This window comes from Drosophila busckii, chromosome 2L (genome assembly GCF_011750605.1).
Source record: "Drosophila busckii strain San Diego stock center, stock number 13000-0081.31 chromosome 2L, ASM1175060v1, whole genome shotgun sequence".
NCBI classification, from domain to species: Eukaryota; Metazoa; Arthropoda; class Insecta; order Diptera; family Drosophilidae; genus Drosophila; species Drosophila busckii.
The window spans coordinates 9,541,660-9,565,489 of record NC_046604.1 but is presented as its reverse complement, the minus strand read 5'-3'; the positions used below and the strand labels follow the sequence as shown (position 1 = coordinate 9,565,489).

The window sequence follows — 23,830 nt, the reverse complement described above, 5'->3', positions numbered from 1 at the left end:
TTCTTCAACACCCCCATGCGCTCTTTCTTTTGCTCACATGCATTTGTTGACATCCTAATTTAGAACGCAACGATGCACACACACACTGCACACACAACACACACATGCACACATGACTTGAAAACAAATTGCGCTGCACTTTTGTGCCCTCCTGCACAGATTTATGACACCGCATAACCCCATTGCCCAAAGCAAGTGGCACCTGCCCCCTCGCTCTGCCACCTTGTAGTCCGCTTATCGCTGCTGCATGTGCTACATTTCTTCATTTCGTGCTACATTTTAATTCGTGGGCTGTGGGCGTAACTATGCTGAAAAACTCATTAACTGTGCACACGCTACTTGGCACCTTTTTTTACGCCAGCTTTCTTTTCTCTCTCTCTCTCTCTCTTTATATATATATATTTTTTTATGCCTTTCAATTTGCACACACACACTCCCCTTCCGAACCCAACCCTCTCGCCATCTCTGTCTTTCCTTTGAGCCCTCATTTTGTGGGCTAAGGTCGTCAACTCATCTGCATGTCTGACAGTTCTAGGCACTCAGTATGCCCCCCAGGCCAGTGCGTATGTGTGTGGGTGCATACACATGATTGCACAATAAGCCGATTTGAGAAATGGTTTACCCGACTTTAATCGAGCACAAAATTTATGCCGAGCAAATACAATTTTATAATGTTTATTGCTTTTGTTTCGATAGCAATACAAAACTTAACTGAAGAGAACTGAACAATTTATCATTCATTTAAAAATTTCGTATTTTTGCTTACGTTCTAGTATATTCAACATATTACTGTTGTGAAATTGAGCTCCTATAATCTATATTTATAAAAATGAATTGTTATATTAAGAAATTATCATATTAGAAATTAATTTAAATTTACAAATCTACAAAAATATACATTATTCTGAAAGTAAAAATAATATTGATATGACTTGAACTCTTATTAAACCAAATGGTTTGATTATTTTATTTATAAATTGCCTGACTAACTTCCTTGTACATTTACTCTCATTGCAGAAATGAAATGAAATTCAGTTGTGCTAAACAAAGTTACAAAACAACAATTTTTTGTGATCAACATTGTTGAACAGCAACAAAAATAAATTAAAAAAAAAAATAATAATAATAAATCTATTGAAACCATAAAATAAATGCAAATAAAACGGATTGCGTTTAACTAGTAAGTAAATAAAATGCAGTAAATAAATGAAATTTAATAACAACAAACTACACAACACAAAGTGCAGTAACCGCAGCAACAAAATACAAATATTTAAGTAAATTTATGCAAAATTAGTGAATGTTAAAATATCCACAAAATAAAATCATACAGACAAACACTCGTCGCCACGCGCAAATTGTGAAAGTAAACAACAAATATAAAAGCCACAAAATGCAGCGGCAAAGTGGAAAATTATTTAGCCAACAACAGCAACGTTTAAGCCACAACAAGCAAATTAATATATGGATGGAAGTCTTCCTCTTACTGACACTCTTCGTGATTGGTAATCAAAGTGCCTGGCAGGAGAATATACGACCAAAACTCTATGTGGAATTAGGTAAGTTCAAGAGTTCGAGAAAAATTCTTAACTATGAGCTGCCAAACTCTAATTTTCAAAACTTGCTACGTCACACACACAAAAACAAACTTTTTGGGCCAAAAAAAAAAAAAAAGAAAACTCTTGTCAGGCTACACGTAGTATAAGCAGCTCCCAAGGCAAGAAATGAAGCAATAACTTGTAAGGAAGTACAACACACACACACACACACACACACGCACACACACACACAGATACATGTATACTAATGCACACTTAGATAGCTGGCATCCACACGTTTGCTATCTTAACTATAAATAACAAAAATTCCTGCAAGACATTATTTGCATAAAAGTGGCGAAGCTTTTTACTCACACACACACACAGCTATACATATATATTATACATATCACTATATATATGTATAGTGATATGTATATAAATAGCTCTAGCAAGAGTCAGCGCAACTGCGACGGGCAGTCAGCCAGACTTTGAATACTCAGAGAGAAAGAGAGAGAGCGAGCCGGTAATTCCTTTTGCCTGCAAGGCTACGTCATCATCGTCACGCTGCATATGCAAATTTTTGGCTAAAAAGTTGTGCGACATCCTCCACGTTAAGGACACCCAAACAAGACTAGAGCACTACCCTAGGTTTGAAACAACAAAACGGAAATGCGCAACTGTTAAAAAATTAACACAGCATTTTTTTTTAGCTAATTTTAACCGAGTTTGCATTAAATTTCCATGGCATAGTTTGGATTTATTTTTTCTTGTCTTAAATTTCAGTATTTTATTTTTTTAACTTGCTTGCTTATAACTTTTACATATATTACTTTTGTATTTTATTATTAAAAAAATTTGTATTTTTATTTTAAGTATTATTTATTATTTATTTACTTTAATTTTTTTCCTTAATATATTTTATTTCAGCATTTTATTTTTTAAAAAGTTGTTATTCATTATTTTACTAATATTTTTATTGAACATTTTTTATTTCTGTATTTTATTATTAAGAAATTTTTTATTTGTGTACTTTTCGATTTAAAATTGCATTTATTTTACTTTTTAAATTATTTGATTTAACAGATTTTAATTTTTCTATACTACAATTTATGAATTTTACTATTTTGAATGCTCTTTTTCAATTCTTTGTTTATTTTTATATTAAATTTGCTTTAGATTTTTTTTTAATATTTTGTTCTCTCGCTTTTTAAAATTTCTGAGTGTAGATTGCTGACAAAATATTCTTAAAAAAAAAACGTTTTTTTTTATAGAAGTAGCTAGCTTTGAGTGAAAACGAAATACCTGTTATGTTTTAAGTATATCAGTCTGCATGTCATATATATTTTAACGGTGTGTGTCTGTGTGTGTGTGTGTGTGAAGAAGATGAAGCAGAAAGTTGCTGCAGGAATAAAAAGAAACTAAATTCTAAAAATATCTTTTGCACGCTTCAGAAATTACGTTATTAAATGTGCATTTGGCACACACTAAATGTGAACAACAGACATAGGGAGAGAGAGAGAAACTCATCTGTGCACCCCCTAGAGTAGCTGCAGTTGTGCTCTGCCTCTGGTGGCAAGTGGCACGGGTAATGGCAACTCAGCTGAGCCTTTTTAGACAGCGTCACATCAGGCGCACATGTGCTGCTTATAAATGAGCCAACGAAATGGAGTCAAGCATCGTTCTTGGTTCATTTTGTGTTTTTTTTTTTCTCTCCCGTTCTTTTGGATGGCACTTATTGCTGGCAGGAAGTAATTCAAATGAATGTGTCACTGCTATGGCAAATGCATAAAGTAAATGCAAAAGATGCTCTCCCACGATCCAATCTAGCATGCGAATGTATAACAAGACAACAAATGGCCAAAGACGACTTGAAATGGCATTTGCACAATTGAAATTGCAGCAGGCCTCTCACTCTAGATAAGAAATATAGCATGTGTAGACACTATGTGTGTGTGTGTGTGTGTGTGTGTGTGTGTGTGGCAAGTATTTGTGGCATGCAGCAAGCACTTGTGGCAAAAGCAATCATGGCAACGTTGATTGCAGCAAAAAATAAAAATAAAAACTATCAAGCTACTCTAAGCTAAATAATGAGTTTATTTGCATTACAACATATAAGCTTTTAGCTTTTGATTTGTGACAAAATAAATAAATTGTTTTGTCAAAATACTATGTATATTAATTTGAATGAAATATAAAGAGAATAAAAGCTTAAGAGCTGGCTGTATCAAAGTTAGGTTTATATAATATATTAAATGCTGCAACAATATTAAAAATAAAGAATATTGAAAAAAATAAGTTCTATCGATAAATGTAAGCAATCTGTTAATCGATAAATTAAAATATTAAGAACTACGTTGATTTTCAGCGGTGTGTATCTTGTATTTGTTATCGATATACGATAGATAAATACAAGTTCAACCAATATGTTAATCGATAAATCAAAATATTGAAGTAGTATATCTATCGATATATTATAGATAAGATAAATTTCGTTCAATGCGTACCATGATGCAAATCAAAATCGATAAATCAAATTATTGAATGCTACAGTGATTTTCATAAGTTATCGATATACGATACCTTTGCTTTATGTTGCAAATTTATATGCTAAAAGCCTATCAAACATATTGTATATCAACTTGACATCGATAACATCAACTCACGGGTTAATCGATAAATTGTTATATTCAAGGCTGAAAATTAAATTTTGTAGCTGTCTTTGCTGAAAGTTGTCCCCACAGACTTACGTACGTATATAAGTTTCTCTTTCAACAAAAAAAAAACTTCCCTAATTTGTTGTAAAGACTGCGCGCTGTTACTTTATCAACGTTAATTCAAGGTAATCTGCACAAGCTGCTCGAGTGCACCAGCGCCCCATACAAAAACCAATTACTTAGCCAGCGACCCCTCACACATTTCTTGGTCTTGGCTCAGGCTAATGGAGCTGGAGGTGGAGGTGGAACTGTGGGCGGCAGCAAGAGCGGGGCGCATGTGTTAAACTTCATTTAAAATCCATCAAGTTGTAAAAATGAAAGCTGCACACGGTGCTGGTGACAATTTTAGCTTTTCGCACTCTCATGCATGCATAACGGGAAAATAAGGTTAATGTGCAAATTATGAATGCGCCGAGACTCTGCCCCCAAGTGTGGCAAGCTGACTCTGAGGGCCAGCTGAATGCCAATGAGGACATTTTGTGTGTGTGGACCTCAAGTTAAAATGAAAGTGCCTGACGACAAAAGAATCGTGTGTATGTGTGTGTGTGTGCCAATTGTTGCCTGCAAAATAAGCGGCACACGCATAAAGTCTAAGAACTCTGTGTGTGGCACGCCCCAGAATTGCATTTGACAGCCGCAAGTGGTTGTCATTAGGCGAAGCCTTTCTGCTGCCTTTCCTCAGCGCAGCGCGTGCAACAAAACGAACATTTAGATGCACAGTGGGGCCAAAATTGCGTCTATCAAGTGGGCGGCAAGCGTTGATCGTCCCACCCCCCACTCCCACTCCCAAGGGCTTTTGCATTTTGAGACATTTTTTAGCAGCTTATGCTGATTTTTCTTGCAACGCTACGTGCCCAAAATGCAGACATTTTCGATTAGAGCCAAATGCTGCAAGCTGCGAGCTGCGAGATGATGGAGATAGAAATGGAGATAGAGTTGCAGCACAAACTAAAATCCAAATTATATGCCATTTGTAAGCAAAGTTTTGAAAGCATTTTAAATAGTGTATTTAAAATTAGATTAGAGTGCAGCGTGTGGAAAAGCAGAAGCAAAAGCATTCAAATGCATAGTAAGAATTTTAGAATAATAATAATATTACTATTATGCAAGCTCCAGATAATAAATGTATTTCCAATTGCTAACAATTTCAAAAAGTACATAAATAAATATTGTTAATTAAAGAAGAGAACAAATATAATATAATATAATTTATAAAGATTAGTGTGTACAATTATTTGAGCTTAAAAAATCAGAGGCTTAGAAAAAAAAAACAAACAATTAAATAATAATATAATATCGAAGGTTTTGCTTCTAATTTTGTTATATATTTTTAAATAATCCGACTGCTCTTAAAGGAAAAAAAAAACTTTTGCATTTATAATTTGGTGAATATTTTTAATATATTCCAAAATAAACAAATACAACAAAAATTAAAAATAATAATATATACTAGACATATAGCAGACATTTTAGATTCGAGCCCAAGCTTAATAAATATTATTATGTAAATTAATTTATTTGCTTATAAATATAGCTTAAAATTCATTAGCAATATCACATTGATCTTTATCAGAACTACGCACTAAAAAGAGAATTTCCCCAAAGACTGCGTTGCCAGCACCCACCAAAGCCGTTACACTCCCAATTAGTCAAAGGGCAATCTTTAGTACAATCTATAAGTGCTCCCTTGTATGGCAACGCCTTTTATATATAAAGCATGTATATATCTTATTATATATGTCTGGTATTCCCTTGACGTGCCGCACTTGCAACTCATGCCACCTCTGCCTGGGCTATCAGCTGCTAAACATCACGCATAATTCAACAGGCAATGCCACTGGCTAGACACACATATATATATAGTAGCTATATCGATGATCTTACGCGCAATTTAACTTGAAATTGTTTAACATGGCAAAAATTACGTGAACTTCCGCTGTGCGCAGCCAATTAGGCGCTTCAAAAACGTTGGTCAAGCACTCGCTTCCTCTGACTGACTGACTGACCCACCCGCCCTTTGTGCTCTGTTCATTTTATTGAAAGAAAGAGTGTCTGTCTGTCTGTCTGTTGTCTGTCGCGCTGGCATTCCAAAAGTTATACATATTGCTCCTTGGCAACTAAATATATAAATACAGTGTGGCAAGCAAGCAAACATAACTGTTAATTGCCATTGCTTCCCCCACACACTTGCCACTCATTTTCATATTTTGCCGACATGCGCCTCATTACAATTTAATTCACAATGTAATTGCAAAGCCAAAGAAACTTGCGAGCGCGTGTGTGTTTTATTTTTTTTTTGTTTTTTATTCTTTCAGGCACTTGACACGCGCCTCACATAATTTACGTCCTATATGTGGCATACACACATACATATGTATATGCTGAGACGACACCCACGAGCTCCTCGAGCTTTGCGTATGCATTTTTGGTAGTGAAATTTTTGGCCTTCGTCGTCGTCGTCGTCGGAAATGGGCGACAACTAAAAATATTACGTCTGGCAGAAAATTTCTTCTCTACTTTTAGCCATTTCCTTTGCCATTTGCTTATTACTTTTAGCTGAAGTAGGCAACGCACACAAACGCACACAAATTTTTATTCAAATGTTTAATTCATTATGATTTCTTACGTTTCAGTTAAAGTTTTACCTGTAAAATTATCAAATCGCTTGCTATAGTTCATTTTGTATAGCCTATAGCTTAAAAGTAAATTAGCAATGTTATATAAATAATAAATTGAAAAGCAATAGTTATTTACCATCTTTATTTATAAAAGAAATACATTTTTGTACAATTATCACATTTATTTTATAAAGCTCACAACTTTTATAATATTTTAGTTTTTAATTTATAATTGATTATTTTTGTTAATTAAAGTACGCAGCTGCTTTTGCTGGTTAAATCTTGGACAAAAAAATATTTTAGCATAAGCTTAGATTAATTTTTTTTCAAAAATAATTGTGCAAATTTAAGAATCAGATTTTTAAACAAATATAGATCTGGCGCATTTGCTTTTTAAGCTACATATGTTTATTTTAAATAATTTTCTAAATTTTTCGCTTTTTTTATATTTTAGGCTCTGAGTTAATTTTTTGGCTTATAGTTCCGCTTGGCACTGAAATCTTGACTTTAATTTGCGCTGGGAATACGTGAGCACAGTTTGGTGCTTTAAATAAATGCAATGGCACCACCCAATCAATTATATATATATATATATATACGTACATGCATTTCTATTTCTTTTTGGGCTTGCCTATGGACAGCAATTTTAAAGAGATTTGGTGCATGTCTTTGCACTCGTGTGTGCAATTGGTAGCAATTCAGGGATTAAACGCTTTTCTTAATTGAGTGCTCATTTTCCGGTTAGGAAGTTTTTATGCCGAGAAAATAAATTACACACATGAGTGCAATTTGGAGTTGAGCGAGCGGAAGAGAAAGGACAATGGCTGAGAGCTGCTGCTGAGATGAGAGCACTGGTGCATTAACCTGGGTCAACTGAACAATCAGCTCATAATAGCGTTAATCAAAAAGTTGCTCGCGTTGCCTGCCAAGTGTTGCAAGTTTGTAATGTTGCTGATGCAGCAGAAGCAACAGCAGCAGCAGCAGCCATAGTCAGGCCTTGTTGGGGGCAGTTTGAACGTTTAACGATGATGACAACGCTGCGTTCCACAGACACAGACAGAGACAAAGAGTGTGTGTGAGAGTAAGAGGGGGGAGTCATGTCCTATAATGTGGAGTTCAATGGCTCTGGCTCTCTTTCTCTTTGGCAACGCTTGGTCACCAGGGAAATTAGTAATACGACAAGTGCATCGCCAGCTGCCCCGTTGTGTGCTACTTCCCCCCAACCCCCTTTTGCCTTGCTGGCAACACAAATGAGCTGCATGTTGCCATCACACACACACACACACACATACACACATTTGGCCATTTTACTCATTCTCTTTGTTCGCCCCGTCTTTTGTCTCTATAAATTTTGCCACTGATCGTTCCGGTCTTGGCGCCTGGCCAGTAATTGAAATGGCGTAACGACAAAAATTGCACCAAATTTATTCTTTTCTTTGCTTCTTCTCCTTTTTTTGTTTTCGTGCTCTAATGAAAAAGTTAAAGCCACACACACACACACATCGATAGCCTGGTTCAAAGCAAAAAAAATTGATGTATATATTGATTGTGTGCTTTGGCAAAGTTTTTATGCTGGCACAAGTAAAAAGTTAATATTGATAAATTGATTAAAAGTTTAATAATTGTACATTTTGTTTTTCGTTTTTTCTTTTTTTACGTGCGCGCCACACGCTGTTGCTGATTAGTTTGAAACAATGCGGTTTTTCACTAGAATATAAAACTCATTGTCGCGCCCAGCAAAAAGTTTTCGTTGGCTTAACGGGAAATTAAAAATTAATTGCCATACTAGGGACTTTTTTTTCAATCTCAAACTGAAAATAAATATTAGGTTAAATATATTTAATGCACAAATAAGAAAACACTGTTGCTTTTATTTAGCGTAGATTGCTTATTTATGTATAAATTGTATATTGTAGTTGGGTAAGCTTTATTTTAGATGTTAGCTATGAAGCTTCAACGAATTGTTTTGCTAATAGGGTTTAATTAGTAATTGTAAGCAAAGCGTATAGCATAGTTGGATGCAATCTATTTATGAAATTGAATATGTAGTAATATTAATATTATAATATTTGTTATTATATTGCAACATTTTTTTTTTAATACCATAAAGTGTATATTGTAGTCAGGTAGACTATGTTATATATATATGTTTAATGGTATGTTTTATATGATTTTGAATAATTTTTACTATTTACATATTGAATTTGTAGCTAAAGCGTATAGCGTAGTTGGGTGAGATCGTTTGAACTGCTTAAAATGTAATATTTGAGAATAGTAATTTAATAATATTTTGGTAGTAAAAAGTCAGTTAAGCTTTATAGTATTTGAATAATATTACATAATAAGTTTATAAGTTTTTTTTTCATATATTAATATTTATATGTAAAGCGTATCGTGTTGTCAGGCATTCACTTATTAAAATGTAATATTTGAGGATATTAATATTATGAGTCAGGCACTCTAAAATAATTTTATAGGTTCACTTAAGATTTATTTTATTTTGTGTATATATTTTCTTTTGAGTTAGCTCCACGTCACTGGAGACTCATTTAGCATTGAGCTGTAATTATGCATGTCTCGCGTATATCTCAAGTTGAACATTTCTTGGCACTCACTTCATTACTTACACTCGAGCAACGCATCGACGCTCATTAAAAATGAAGTCACATCAACGGAAATGTCATGCAGCCAACTGCAGTTGGAAGCAGCAGCAACCAGCGAGCGAACGTTAGAAATCACAATAGACTAAGTTTTATTTTTTTTTTTTGGGGCTAAAAGTTTTGCCCAACAAAATGCACTGCACATAAAAACTGACAGCAAAGAAATGTTGGCAAATTGTTAGAGAGCCCGCGAAACGAGCACAGAAATCAGCATGACAATTATCATGATAATGAGTTCTAGAGCAGAAGGGGGTGAGGGGTGACTGTGGGTGTGGGTGTGTGTGCCTCGAACTTCTTGATGAAAATGTCATTAAATGACAGCATGGAATTTGTCAGTTTCAGTACCCAGAAGTAAGTCCTGGATGCGTATGCCATCGCCCAATGCCTCTCAGTTAGCAAACTACCAAACAACAAACATCCTTACCAGCCAACATTGAATGCAATTAAAAAAGTTTTGCTCTGCGTGCTGGTTTTTAATACGCTTACTGCAGGTTATATACTCTCTGGGCTCCCAGTCGAGTAACCTTTGCATTTTACCTTGAATTTTGTGGCGATTTCATATGAAAAAGTATAAAATATATATTCGCAGAAAAGCTGTAAAAAAATAATTATTTAAACATTCTTACATTTTTAGTTGTACATTTAAAAAAAGGTCATATATATATATATATATATATATATTTGTAAATATTTAATTTGATCATAAAGAAAGTTTACATTAAAAAAATATAAAAATTTGTATGTATAAAATACAAATGTAAAATAATGTTTACAAATTTACAAAATTAAAGTTTTAAAAATTTATTTAAAAATATTTGGTTTGCATTTTAATGAGTAAGAGTACGATAATATTTAAAATTTTTATAAAATAAAGCTTATGAATTTTTTTAAAGTTCGTATGGCAATATTTACAATTCGTTGAGGTATAGAGATTATAAAAAAAAGATTAAAAATTATTTTAGAAATAATATTATGACGTACGCTTGTGAAGAAAGGAACAGTAGCTTTAAAAAAGGAACAATAGTTTATATTTATAATATAAATTCTTACATAAATGCTTTATTTTTTATATGGCTTTTTGCCATAACTTAAAATAAAATATCTCCAAATTCTGCGCATTTGACTATTTGGTCTCTAGAGATTTCTCTGACACCATTTATGCAAATTTATCTTGAAGCTTAAGCTTGCAGCAATAGTCAACAGATTGCTTTAAGTATAATTGCCAGAGACTTGACTTAACCAGCTTAACTACCCCGCGTTAAAAAGCTACTTCAACATATTTGCGTTCGTTTTTATTTTTTGCAAGTTGCTTTTGCTGCAATTGCGCATAAAATGTGGGAAAAATGTTTTAATTAAATTAATTAACAGGATAATGACTTGCTCAACAGTTGTCGGTATCAACGTTAGTATTGTTCTTGTTGTTGTTGTTCTAGTTGTTGCTGCTGTTGCAGGTGCACAAGCTGCACTGCGTGTCTATCTCATCTCTGTTGAGCTAATGAAGGAATGCGGGGTAAAGTTGAGCTGTCGTCGTCCTGGCAGCTAATTCACATTTGACGTCACTTGTGTGCATGACCCTCGCCTCAATTAGTTGTATTCTAATTGTAATTGACTATATAGAGTGTAGTTTATACTAAGCTCTGCAATTCAAATTTGAGCTGCTCCTAGCACAACAAATTGTGCCCCATAAAAATTCCACAAAAATCAAGCATACATACATTATCATCATCTATTTTATTGGCTGCTCAATTGAGCCCATTAATACCGACTATATGGTGTGTATATCTTTTGGTAACGTGTCAGTAGCAGCAGCAGCAGCAGCAAATGCGAGAGATGCGCGTTCGCTCTCAAGTTCTCAGGAGTCATTTGAGCCCACGTTCGCTGTTTTTTATGGCCCTGTCCTGTTCTAAGTTGCTCTACTTTGTTATGTCCAGTCGGGCACAGTGGCCAAGTGGTTAAAAATAAAAAATATAGCAAGCAAATGAAAGCAGCAAAACAATTTATGTATTAAAATATATTTAAAAATGGTTATTTTCTAATAAAAATAGTAAAATTAAAAATTAGACAGAAAATAAATAAATACATTATGCAATAACTTTTAGATTCTGTGTCAAGCTTTTAAATGTTTTTTACTTTTGTTTTATAATTATTTATTTATTACATATCTTTAAACATGATTAAAATTAAAAACAAAACAAAACATCTGCATAGCTTTTATAAATATTTTTTATGAATTTATGTTTTTATTGTTGACAAGACTCTGATTAAAATATACATTTATTTAAAGAAAGTTTTTGGTTTGGCGGCAATCTGCACTCATTTTTTTAATTTAATATTTTGTCTTATTTTTATTTATTGTTTTTCTACTATGCAATTTGTTAGTTTATATTAATGTTGTCTTTTTACCCACTGTGCCTTGGTTTGCAATTGAGTTGCTGTTAAGTTAATGGGGTCTGCCAGCTGGACGGCTAGTGTCTGTCTAATGAAGCAAGCAACGAGGCGTTTACTTAGCACACATTAAGATCATAAACACTTGGCCATGGAGCAATAACATTTTTAATGCCCGCCGCTGCTTGGCCTAAGGCTTAAAAGCATAAATCAGGCTTTTGTCTTTGGGCTAAACTAAAACTGGGCGGACTACGACTAACTGACGCTGCTGCCAATTGGCAAATGTCAGCGCAGCAGACTTCCCGACTGGACAACAACAACGTTCGATGTCGATGTCGATGTCGCTAATGATCCGCTGCAGAGGCGCCCACGTAAAGCGCAAACTTGCCACAAATGCTTGCCACAGTTGCTGTGTTGCTGCTCACGTGTGCGCTTAACTGATGTGAATTGAATGTTGGCTACGCGACTTTAGCTGAGAGATGTACACTGGCTGATAGCCTAAGCTCGTTAGGCGTTTTATTGATGGCTTTAAATAATGTTGGTTAGCGCTTGCAAGTTGCAAAATGATCAAGAAATGCAGGCTCAACTTTCCTTTGCTACTTTAAGGCATAGAGCTTAACTTTTGAGCCAATTTGTCATGCAACATGCAACCCTTTAGTGGCAGCAGCTGCATAATTGAGACATGTGTTGCACACACATCATATTTATATTATACAGCAAATGTCACCCTCGCCTCGATAAGCGCTGCTAACTCTATAGCTAACCCTCGCTACTTCGGCCAACCCACACGCATGTGGCATCGACATCAGCCTGGGCCGTCATCAGGCAGTTGCTTAAGCTCACACCCACCAACATTTATGCGCCAGACGTAACCGAAAAGCAGAAGGAGGAGGAGGAGGAGGCACAAAAAAATGGCACGAGACGAGTTTGTCGCATCGAGAAGTTTCCAGTCAGCCTAGCTCTGCGGCTTGAAACAAATGTCTTCCGTCTTGCCAACTTCCTGTCGTCTACTCCCGCACTGCGGGCTGCAAATCCAACGTGCGCCACATCTCTGTTCTCTTTTTTTCTTCTTCTTCTTCTTATGCTTCTTGTTGTCTTGCTGCCCAGATTTATCGCCTTTTATTCATCATTGTCAGTCAGGCGTTGTTTTTTGCGGCGACAACGTGAAACCGCGCCAAAAGCTGCACACAACTTCCACCTTGTCAGCTGTATGGCATGTTCAGAGTCAGAGGTGGGGCAAGCTGTACAATGGCAACGCAATTTGCCGCCACGTCGAAGGCTTTCAAAAAATTTGTGTCTAAAGCTAACACGTCTCGCAATCTTTACACTTGAGCCCTTCGAGCTCAGCTCAGTTCAGCTCAGCTCAGGCGCCTTCTGCCTGCCGCCTGCTGTTTTGATGAATTATTGCTACGCATGTCGCACTGACAATCACCAAATCAGCGTTGCTTTTCAATATACACACCACACCAAGGACCAAGCACCAAGCACCCAGCACCCAGGACTTTGCTAATATAGAGACGTGTGTGTTTTTGTTTGCTTGCTGACTGATGACTTGTAAAAGTCTGTCAATGTGGCTCCTATAATCAGTTTAGTTTTAAAAAGCCATTTACGAGTTTTGACCTAAGCCGCTTAGGTATTTTTTTTCTCTTTTCCATGTTTGTTTTTGCGGGTGGCAAAGGTAGGTCCATTACATTAATTTGCAGACTTATGTGCTCTGCACACGCTTCTAATGAGCGGCTCTTAGCAGTTAAGCACTTGATAAAAACTCTTTACAATTTGCTGAAATGAGAGAATTTCATTTAGCACACGGCTTAAAACTTAGTCTAGCTTTTGTTTATTTTAATTGCCATGCTGCTGCTTTGTTAATTGGATTTATGTTAAATATAAAGCAGAGCTTGTAGGTAATGCAAAGCAAAGCAACGAACATTATATTTATGCTTAGTAACTTCTTTTTTATGAACCATTGAAATTAGCCAAAAATAACAAACGACCGCTGCTATCGAGCCTATCGATTTGACGCTGCTTATCAAACTGCGCGCTGCTCCGGTTCGCCAAATTGCGCCACACTGCTTGGTCAAACTGTAGCTCATTTGCGCATAATTGAGCAACATAATAGTCGCGACATTTTGTTTTTCGGCAGTTGCATTTTTTTTGTTTGTGCAAGTTTTAGTGAATAAATATTCTTATAATGCATTAATGCAATGTTGAGCTGCATCGTTGCATATTTAGCAGCAGTTAAAATCAGTATGTTGTGTTTAATTTATTGTATTTTATGCAGGGAAATTTATATTGGGAGCAGCGCCGCTCTCGTTCGCAGTCACGCATATCTTTTTCTATAAGCGGTGTAATATTATTATAATAATATTTATATGCTTAAATGCAATGTCCAGGGTGTCGTTTTAGTTAATTCTCGTGCATGCCAACATTTTTTTTAAGAGCTCTGTCTGAGCAGCGCTGCTCTTGCTCTTGCTCGCGCAATTCTTCCGTTATTTTTCGTGCATTGCTTTTTGATTTTTTTTTGTGTTCTTTTGTTTGTGTGTGTGCTAACTATCGCCTGTAGTCGCTTTTATAATTCTGTCTGCTCTCACATGGTAAGGTGGCTGCTTAGTGCCAGTGCGCTCAGGCGCTCTTAATTCTTTGTTCGCTCTCTGTAGCTAAGAATAAAATCTTCTTAGCTACAAGAGAGCTTTGTAAATTGAAAATGACAAGCCAAGCGGCTTAACTTTTACTTATGCTGTTTAAGCAATTTCTTATGATGCTCAACCATTACATATGGCTAAGAAAAATACGGAAACTTGTTAACGACTTTTAATTCCATAGCATAGTTTTTATAATCATTATTACAGCTTGCAGCAATAAGCAAAAAGAATCGCATAATTTGCAGTAAAAGAAATGAGCATTTTCATAATTTCCAGCTCGTTAAGTTTTATAGATGAACGCTTTTCATATATTTTTTGACAGGCCAAACGCAGTTGACAGCTTTTCACTTTTCACCTCAGAGCGCGCGCCAGTCGCAGCGAAGCGGTCAAGGCTGCTGCCCCCCTCCCCCCATCCTTCTCCATGAGGAGCTGCTTTTGATGCTTCTAATGTTTCTGCCCTAACAGCTTTGCTGTCTTGTGCTATTCAGCGCTTATTTTTTATCTACGCCTTTTGTTGCAGCTGCAACGTCATTGACATCTCCATGCTGCAAAGAGTGACATCCTTGAAAAGCGTTTGAAAATAATCGTGCGCATCGTTATGGCCTTCGGCTGCTTTGAAGTTGCAGCAAAGCCCCCAAAACGGCAAAAGCGAGTTAAAATGAAATTTTCCTTTTGGCTTTCGTATATTGACCCCAACCGTTCCGTTTATGGTGCGTTGGGCTAACAAAAAGGCAAAAACATTTTAGAATTTTAATGCGCCGCCTTCTGCCTTTTATGGCTGCACAATTGACATCAACGGCAGCAGCCCCAGCCCCAGCCCCAAAAGCAGCAAAACGTTGGCAGCTGCCAACTGACCAAAATCCGAAGCGCAAACATTGACCAAAACGCAGAGCCCAAATGGCCAATGCCTCTGCCTCTGCGTCAGAGTCTGAGCCTCAGCTCGTGATCGTGGACCAGTTGCTACTGTTAACATCCACATGACGTTTGTCTTTAGACGTTAATCTCATTAAATAAGCAATGTGGTGCAGAGCGAGGCGCCGCTTGCATGTGTGCAACATTGTCTAACGCACAGTGGTTTGGAAGCGTTAAAATGTGCAATAAGTTTAACCAAATAAAATAAAATAAGTAATACAAAGAAAGTAATAAGGAATATAAGTAAATAATTATTTATTTCTTTTATCAAAAACGTCAACTACTTATAAAATAATTTCTATATGTCAAAATCATTGTTTTTGCTAAATTCTTTTTGATTTGATTAGATTTTTATATGTCAATATTAATAAATTCATTATTTTTGAGTTATTTTACATAATTATTTTTAAAAGTAAAACACAATAATGATTAACTATTAGTTATTCAATTAAAAAGCTTTTAAAGCATTTAAGGAGAGTCTTTATAGCGTCTGTTATACAATATACATATTTTCAAAATAATTCTGTTATACATATTCGTTTTGATAAAACAATTCGTTTAACATTTTCTTGTGGTTTTCGCTTTGATTTTAAATAATATTGTTAACATAGAGCTGTTCATTTAAATTTTGCTAACAGCGCTATATTGTGATTTGCTTGTATTTTTCAAAACTTATGCCCACTGTGCCTGATGATATTAGGCTCTGGCTCTTGGGCCTGGCCGCTTGTGGGCTCTGCCTTTAATGCAAATGCAAAAGCGCATTAAGAGCGTCACAAACGAACGCTGGCCGCAAAGTAAGCTGTTGTGTCTGTGTCTGTGTCTGTGTCTGTGTTGCATGCCCCAAGCCGGAGTCAAGAGGTATGAGGTGAATGTAGCATGCACAACAAAATGCAAGCGATAGATACTCTGAGCTGAGAGAGAGAGAGAGAGAGAGATACATCCGTGCATCATTTATGAGCTGTTCGGTTGTTGGGTTAGTTTCGCTTTGTGTCTGGGCAAATGTTGAGCCATCGATTAGTTTGCCTGCCAAATTGGTAAAGCCGCACATTTGCAGTTGCACGTTGCACGTACCGCAAGCTTGGCTAAAAGGCTTGTCTCTGACCTCGAAAACTTTGCACAACAATTTGCATCCCAGAGCAAATGGGTAAATGTTTAAAGGCATCTATCCATTTGTGTTTAATTGATGAATTACTGTTGCGCTGCCTGTGTCACTCTCCAAGCTTGTGTTGTATCTGCTGCTGAAGCCGCCGCATGCAACTCAAAATCATTATCACATTTCAATTATACAACATAAGCTGCTAAATTTCAGCATCTGTCTGTCTGCCTGAGTGTCTCTGTTGTGTGTGTGTGTGTCTCATGTTTACTTGTGCCTGAGTTCACTTGCTGTAAAGCAATTTCGGTTGGAAATTGTGAAATTCTGGCAACCTCAAAACACATTTCAGCTCAGTGCACATTGAATCATTGAACATGGCGCTGCGAAAATTATTTTGACAAAGCAACTGACAGCCTAACAATGGTAATTTAATTTTTTAAATTACATAATATTATTAGATTAAATATGCCAAATAAATATTATTTAATTTTACGAACAGTACTTTCCCATATATAATTTTTATCAGAATAATTATGGTATATAAAAAAATTTTAAGAATAAAAAAAAAGCTGCATACGTTCAAAGATTATTTTCATCTATTTTAAATAATCTCGAATAATCCTAAAATAATTTTTCAATTATGTAATTGTTTTTCTAAAATAATTCAATAAATAAGTAATGATAAATAATAATAATGATAAAATTTAAATAGTTCATTCAATTTATTCAAGTCAATTACGCCATCTTCTGCGTTTAGTCAAAGCGAGTTATCTCTTAGCACCTACGTAAACTAAGAGAGTAACTCTTACTTTTTCCCACGCTCAGCAGCGCTGCTTGGACGCTAAGGCAGCGACGCACGCGATTCAAATCGTTGCTTGTTGTATGTGTAAGCTTCGCTGCTTTACCGATAACGCAGCGAGAGCTTCGTCTGTGACTGGGCGACAGCTTAGCGTCGGTGAGCTTCGTTTAATCAGAGAGCTCAAGCTGTCACGTGATCGCTGACTGCGAACTTTTTTTTTCTTAGTGAGTTTCTCTACTATTCAAGTTAATGCGAGTTAGAACAATTAGTTAGATTATTTTAAAACACAACTTACATAAAAGTTAATTATATTCTGCTTTTTATATACTAACTGCCTCTCTCAAAGTATTGACATAAACTTTAAAAGCGAAATTTATCGCTTACTCCCAATGCCAAACCCTTAATCATGTATCAAGGATCTGTATTTGACATCAATTTGAATATTGTACTATTAGTAGTAATAGTAATTACTAATTTAACAATCTTAAATAATTCTACATTATTTCGTGCTAATTTCATTATAATCATTGCGACAAAAATAATGTCATTGATTATTTGTATTTCATTTACATTTTTATTCTTAACTTTTATTATAAAATTAGCCAAGTATGTTTTTCTTCCCCACTCTGCTTAGAGGCTTTTGTGGTTTTTAATTAATTAAACTCATAACTATTATATACGGGCAAATTTCAAATTCAGCAAAGGGCAGAGCTCGAATTGAAGAGAATTTTGATTCGAATTTTGTTTGTTGCAAAGCTTTGTTGCTGCATCGTGCCACACAAATTGCAACATGTGTGTGTGTGTGTGTTGTAGAATTAGTCATTGTTAGCTACTAGTTTGGCAAGCTACTAAACTTCAGTTTAGGGCAACAAGACGTCAAGGCAATTGGCCTTAAGGGTAAATTTTGTATTTGGCATTGGGTTCTGCAACTAAATCGCACATGTCAACGCCAACGGTTGCTAAGCTCACACACACACACAGACATACAATATATACACAATTGCATTTTGGTATATGTCTGAACTCTTGAATTATTTGCTTTGAGATAAAGATAGAGCGAGAGTGTGGGGTAAGTTGATTTATATAAGCCAGCCAACAATTCATTCAGCCATTTGCAGCAGCATTCACTCACTCACTTACTCACTCACTTGGCTGCCCCTCATTCGGTCATTCATTCATTCGTTCATGCAGTCAAGCGTACAAAATTCTTGTTTGTTTGTTGCTTTATTCATTGAGCAAGCACAACGCGCATTTGAGCATTGCAACTGACATTGCCAACTAACAAACTGACTAGAGCAAACAATTGTAAGTTAAACTGACCGACCGACCAGCATTAGCACTCGATGTTCGATGCCTTTGCCTTTGCTTCTTAACTTCACAATCAATTCGCCGCATTGAAGAGTCGGAAATTATTCAAGCATTGCCTCCTCAAGTCGCATTTAAATGCGGTCTATGCTTTTTCTATTCTGTTTCTCTATTACTTCTATTTGCTGTAATAGCAAAGCTTGCAGACAGCTTGTCGACAACGGCGCCAATGGCCAGACCAACGAGCAAACTCTCCCAGGACATTTAGAGGTCAGAGTACCTTAAATTAGCGGCGAGCGTCTAACAAGCGTTTAAATCAGTTGAAGTTGCTTAGAAACTTCTAAGAATTTTATAATAAAAAATGTAAAATTTATAAGATTGAACATAAGTTATATAAAATGTTATTTTTTATTCAAAGAAATATTTTAATAGATGGTTAAAAGTAGCAGCAATATTTACAGCTTTAAAAATAATTATTTAAAATATATTAAATTTAAAGTAAAAAAATAAATATATATAAATTTAATTATTTATATATTAATAAATAATAATTAAAGTAAAAAAATCGTTATTAATATATATAAACATTTAACTATTAATAAATAATAATTTGAAGAACATTCACATGATTTTTTAAAATTAATATAAAATTGTGTTGCAGAACCTTTTTAACTTATTGGCGTAATAAATATTAATTAAATTTAATTTATGCTTAATTCAATTATAAGTAATGCTCCAAATCTTTTTTTACTGCAGCTGGCAAGTGCGTTGACTTTTGACGGCTTCTGTTAACCGCTCTTAAGTTTTGTTTACATGCTTAATTATTATTTATTTGCAGTGTGTATTTTTTTGCAACTGTTGAAATGCGAGCATGTGGCCAAGGGCTGTCATATTCAACTAAAATGCTCTAGCTCTATAATATTGTTGACCAACTAAGTGAAAGAGAGCGATAGTGAGAAGGAGAAAGAGAAAGAGAGACAATGTTGCTTGGGCTGGCAGTTTGTTTATCTAAGTTAATTACAACAAAACATTTTTAGGGTCGCGTCGTGCTGCGTGCAGCTGCGTGCAGCTCACAAAAGGGACACGACCAAGGGTCTGCCAATACATAAATACAATATGTGGGTGTGTATGTGTGTGCGTGTGTGTTTACGCATGTACGGGGCGCGGACAGTTCCGCTGATTAATTGCTGTTAAGCATACAAGTTAACAAAGCGCTGCGCCTTGGCCATATATACAAAATATATAAGGCAAGGCGTATGTTATATATTAGAGCAAGGTTGTATAGCAAAATATATATAGAGAGAGAAAGACTTCAAGACAAACCTTGGCTACTAAATTCTATAAAAGTTCAAGGCATTTTATAAAAATTAAATTCCAATAGCATTGACCCACATCCCAAACAGAAGCTCAAATCAATCATGATCCATCAATCAAGCAATTGCTGCGCAGGTTAAACAAATGCACACAAAAGTTGCTGAACTTTCATGGCAACAAAATAAAATAATCAAATAACTGCACATTAAGCAAATCAATTGTATACAAATACAGAAAGAAAAGTTCAGCTGCAGTTCCAAACAAGACGGATGTGTTTTATATTAAGTAAATGAATGACTACACAGTAAGAAATTAAATAAAATGTAACATTTATATTCACATATTTTGCTTTTTCAAAATTATAAACTTTAAACTTCAAACTGTTTGTCAACTAATTTTGAATTAACAATAAAGTAAAAGTTTTTTCTAGACTGAATGACTTATGAATTAACAATAAAGGCAATGACTTATGAATAAATAATAATGACTTATGAATTAACAATAATGTAGATATTTTGATATAAATATTTGTATATAAATAATTCTAATTAAAGTAAGAAGCGCCTTAACTGTCAATTGAGAAAGAGAGACTTTCAAAGACTTTCTCTCTCCAACTCTCTATGCTTGTCTCTCAGACACAGTCTCGTCAGTCATTATTCATTTATAGTGTAATTTCATATAAGCCTAATTACAGTCTTCCCGTCAATGTTTTGTTGTTATTATTGCTGTGCTCCATGCATTTGTTTTATACGCAGTGGCTGTTGCTTTTAATTTCTCTGTTGCTTAATGACGCGTAAATTGCGCCTAGACAGCATTTTATTGAAGCCAATGGACGTGGGCGTGGACGTGGTCTAGGCGCAAAGGTCGAGGTCAGCAAATGGGTTCAATGCACATCTTCTTCTTCTATCTATAATCCCTCAAGCATTTAATGTGTATAAACAGCCCCGCCGTTTACTCAATATGCATAATTGATTTCTTAACTCTTCTATACGCAAACACACACCCAAACAAAATAATTATAGCTTACAATTGTTGTTACCATTTACCTGACGACTCGGGTTACTTATGGTTCCTTTTGATTTGATTGTACGCACCCCATTCTGTGGTAAATTATAGGGTTTAAGCATTGAGCTCTCTGGGCATTGGGAGGGCGTGTTGAGGCTTTTCGAGAATCTTTTAATTGGCCGCACCGTCAATTTTGACAGTTTGATTTTTAAACACTGAAATTTGATGCTTTGATGCATTTGCTGTAAGCGATCTCGTATTTAATTTATGCTAAGTGCTGCTGAACTCTGTTTTTTTATTGATATTAATATTTATGCTTATTTTTTCATTACAGGTATGTAAACTTTCTCTCTGTGGTAGTTTAATGGGTAAATATAATTTATTTTATGATGAAATTTGAACACAGCATATGTAAATTCATTAAAAATTAATAAAATTGGTTAAAAAATAATTTTATTAATAAAAAGTCATATATGTATGTTATTCATTTTATTATTTTAATGTTTAATATAATTGTGTATAATAATGGCTGAGCTCTACGAGTTCATACAGACAAATTTCAATGTAAATCAAGCTAAACTAAAAGTCAAGAGAACATTATTCAGATTTTTTTTCGAACTCTGTAAATAGATATATGGGTTTTATAATATACAAGCTTCATTCATTATTTAGAACTTACACAAACTAAAAGCCCACTCTACACTCTATTTACAGAGTCCAAAAATAGTTAAATAAGTCGTATAGCCACTAAATGAGCTCTTGACCTTTGCTAAATTGCCCACATAGACAACTTATAGCCTTGTAAACTTCAAGTACATATATGACTGTGCTAACAGGTGAAAAGTTAATGCCAATTTCGAACAAGTTATAGACCACATTGATGTGAGAGCGATCGAGAGAGAGAGAGAGAGTTACACTTTATGCAGCAATTTATTTCCAAGAGCTTATCAAGTTAAAGTTTGGCGGGATCTTTCATTTCGGGTAGCACGTAGAAGTAGCAAGAGCGCAGCTTGTGGCAGCTTAACCTTTTTTTTGTCGGAATGTCATGAAAAGTTGACTGTACAAGCAGCGCAGGGAAGAGAAAGAGTGTGGAGTGCGTTGCTTTTTAGCGCTGACTGTTGTCGCCATTTGCGTTGAATGCAGCAGTAGCAACAACAACAACAACAACAACAATTGCGTAATAGAGTCGGTTAGTTGAACTGCAGTCTTTTATATTTGTTGTTGTTGTTGTTGTTTTTTTCGAGAGTGGGTTGGGCTGTGTGGGTGCCCAATTGACGCTGTGTGTGTGTGTGTGTGTGTGTGTTGAATTAAGTCTTCCAAGCAACAATGGAATGCTGGTTGCTGTTGCAACAGCCACTGCTGCTATCTCAATGTTAGAAGTTGCACTTAACTTCAGAGACAGCAAAAGCCAAGCGCGCTCTCTCTCTGTGTGTGTGTGTGTGTGTGTGTCTGTGTGTGTGGCAAGGACAACGGCAATGACAACTGCAACAACAAATGTTAAGCATGGCGCAAATGCTTTGCAACTGACAAAAACAAAAGTCCCCCCCACCGCTTGAAAATAGTATTAGCAACTGCTATTGTTGTTGTTGTTTTTGTTGCTGCAAGGCAATTTTTCTTACACAATAATACACTTTTGCTGACAGCTTTTATTTTAGCTATGCACATTTTGTTGTTGTTGTTGTTTTTTTTTTTTTAACCTGACGTCACTTAGCGCAGACAACTTATATTAGATTATAGATGCTCTACACTTTATTTCACACCAAATACAACAACAAAAGCTTCCCAAGCTGCCAACTCGCATATGCGGGTAAATAATTATGAGCTAAAGTTTCATGTTACACACACACACACACACATGTGTAGCTAGAGAGAGAAAGAGTGGGAGAAAGAGAGCGTGAGAGTTCGTTGATGCGTGTATTAAAGTTTATTGACAGTTTGCTTAAGCAGCAGCAAATGCTATTTGACTTTGTCTGCTAGCCGCCAAATGGGAGTTGTTGCATGTAGTTCAAGCTGAACTAGTTCCAATGCAGTTAGTTGGCATTTTATTCATAGTTCATTTTATATAGAAAAAATTTAAACATGCCTTAAATCTATCATTAAAGAATAAAATAATACACTATTCTAACTTATTTGCTCTTTAAGGACTTCTCTAAAAGAATTTATTGCTTCATCATTACAAATTTGAAGAATGACTTTCAGTTTTTTGAAAAATAATGTACCTCAAAAAATTAATTAATAAATTTATATAAATAAAAAACAATTATTAAATTACATAAATGTAATTTTAGATAAATTTTACAATTTTATGATTTTTACATTTGAGCTAAAACTGTATATATTATTAAAAATTAAAATAAAACAAGACAATTCATCAAACTTTGCTGTGTAGACTATAAATAATTATGTTAAATTATATGAAATAATTATGAAAATTATGAATGAACTAACTAACTGATGGAATCGTTAGTATTAAGCATATTTTTACTTCATTTGTATTCTATTCTATACCAAGCAATATAAATGCCCAAATTCAACTAACTTCTTGACTTACTGTATCAATTTGAAGCTTAACTGAACCGCTGCTTAGTTCATTGAGCAGCTCAAATTGAATTGAACAGAACTGAACTCATGTCCTCAATTAAACTTCCCAGCTCCAGCTGGGATGCTTCGCTTTTGTCTTTGTGCATTGCACAAATATAAAACAAAAAGCAATTTTATCTGCTGGCGCTACTAGCAGCAGTTGCATTAAGTAATTGAATTCAATTGTCTAAGCAACTGGAGCAGTAATTGATAAAGTTCAATAGACATATATAGACACATATAGTGGCTTTAACTTAAATATGAA

General features: G+C 35.1%; 1 protein-coding gene across 1 annotated transcript in view; it reads left to right on the top strand.

The window, feature by feature from the left end:
* The first annotated feature begins 1,164 nt into the window (after window positions 1–1,164).
* Window positions 1,165–23,830, top strand: part of LOC108607437 (semaphorin-1A) — a 128,495-nt gene continuing 105,829 nt past the window's right edge. Inside the window, 1 exon segment of the mRNA XM_033294830.1 lies at window positions 1,165–1,559. Coding sequence (XP_033150721.1) covers window positions 1,301–1,559 — 259 coding nt within the window. The 5' untranslated portion in view covers window positions 1,165–1,300.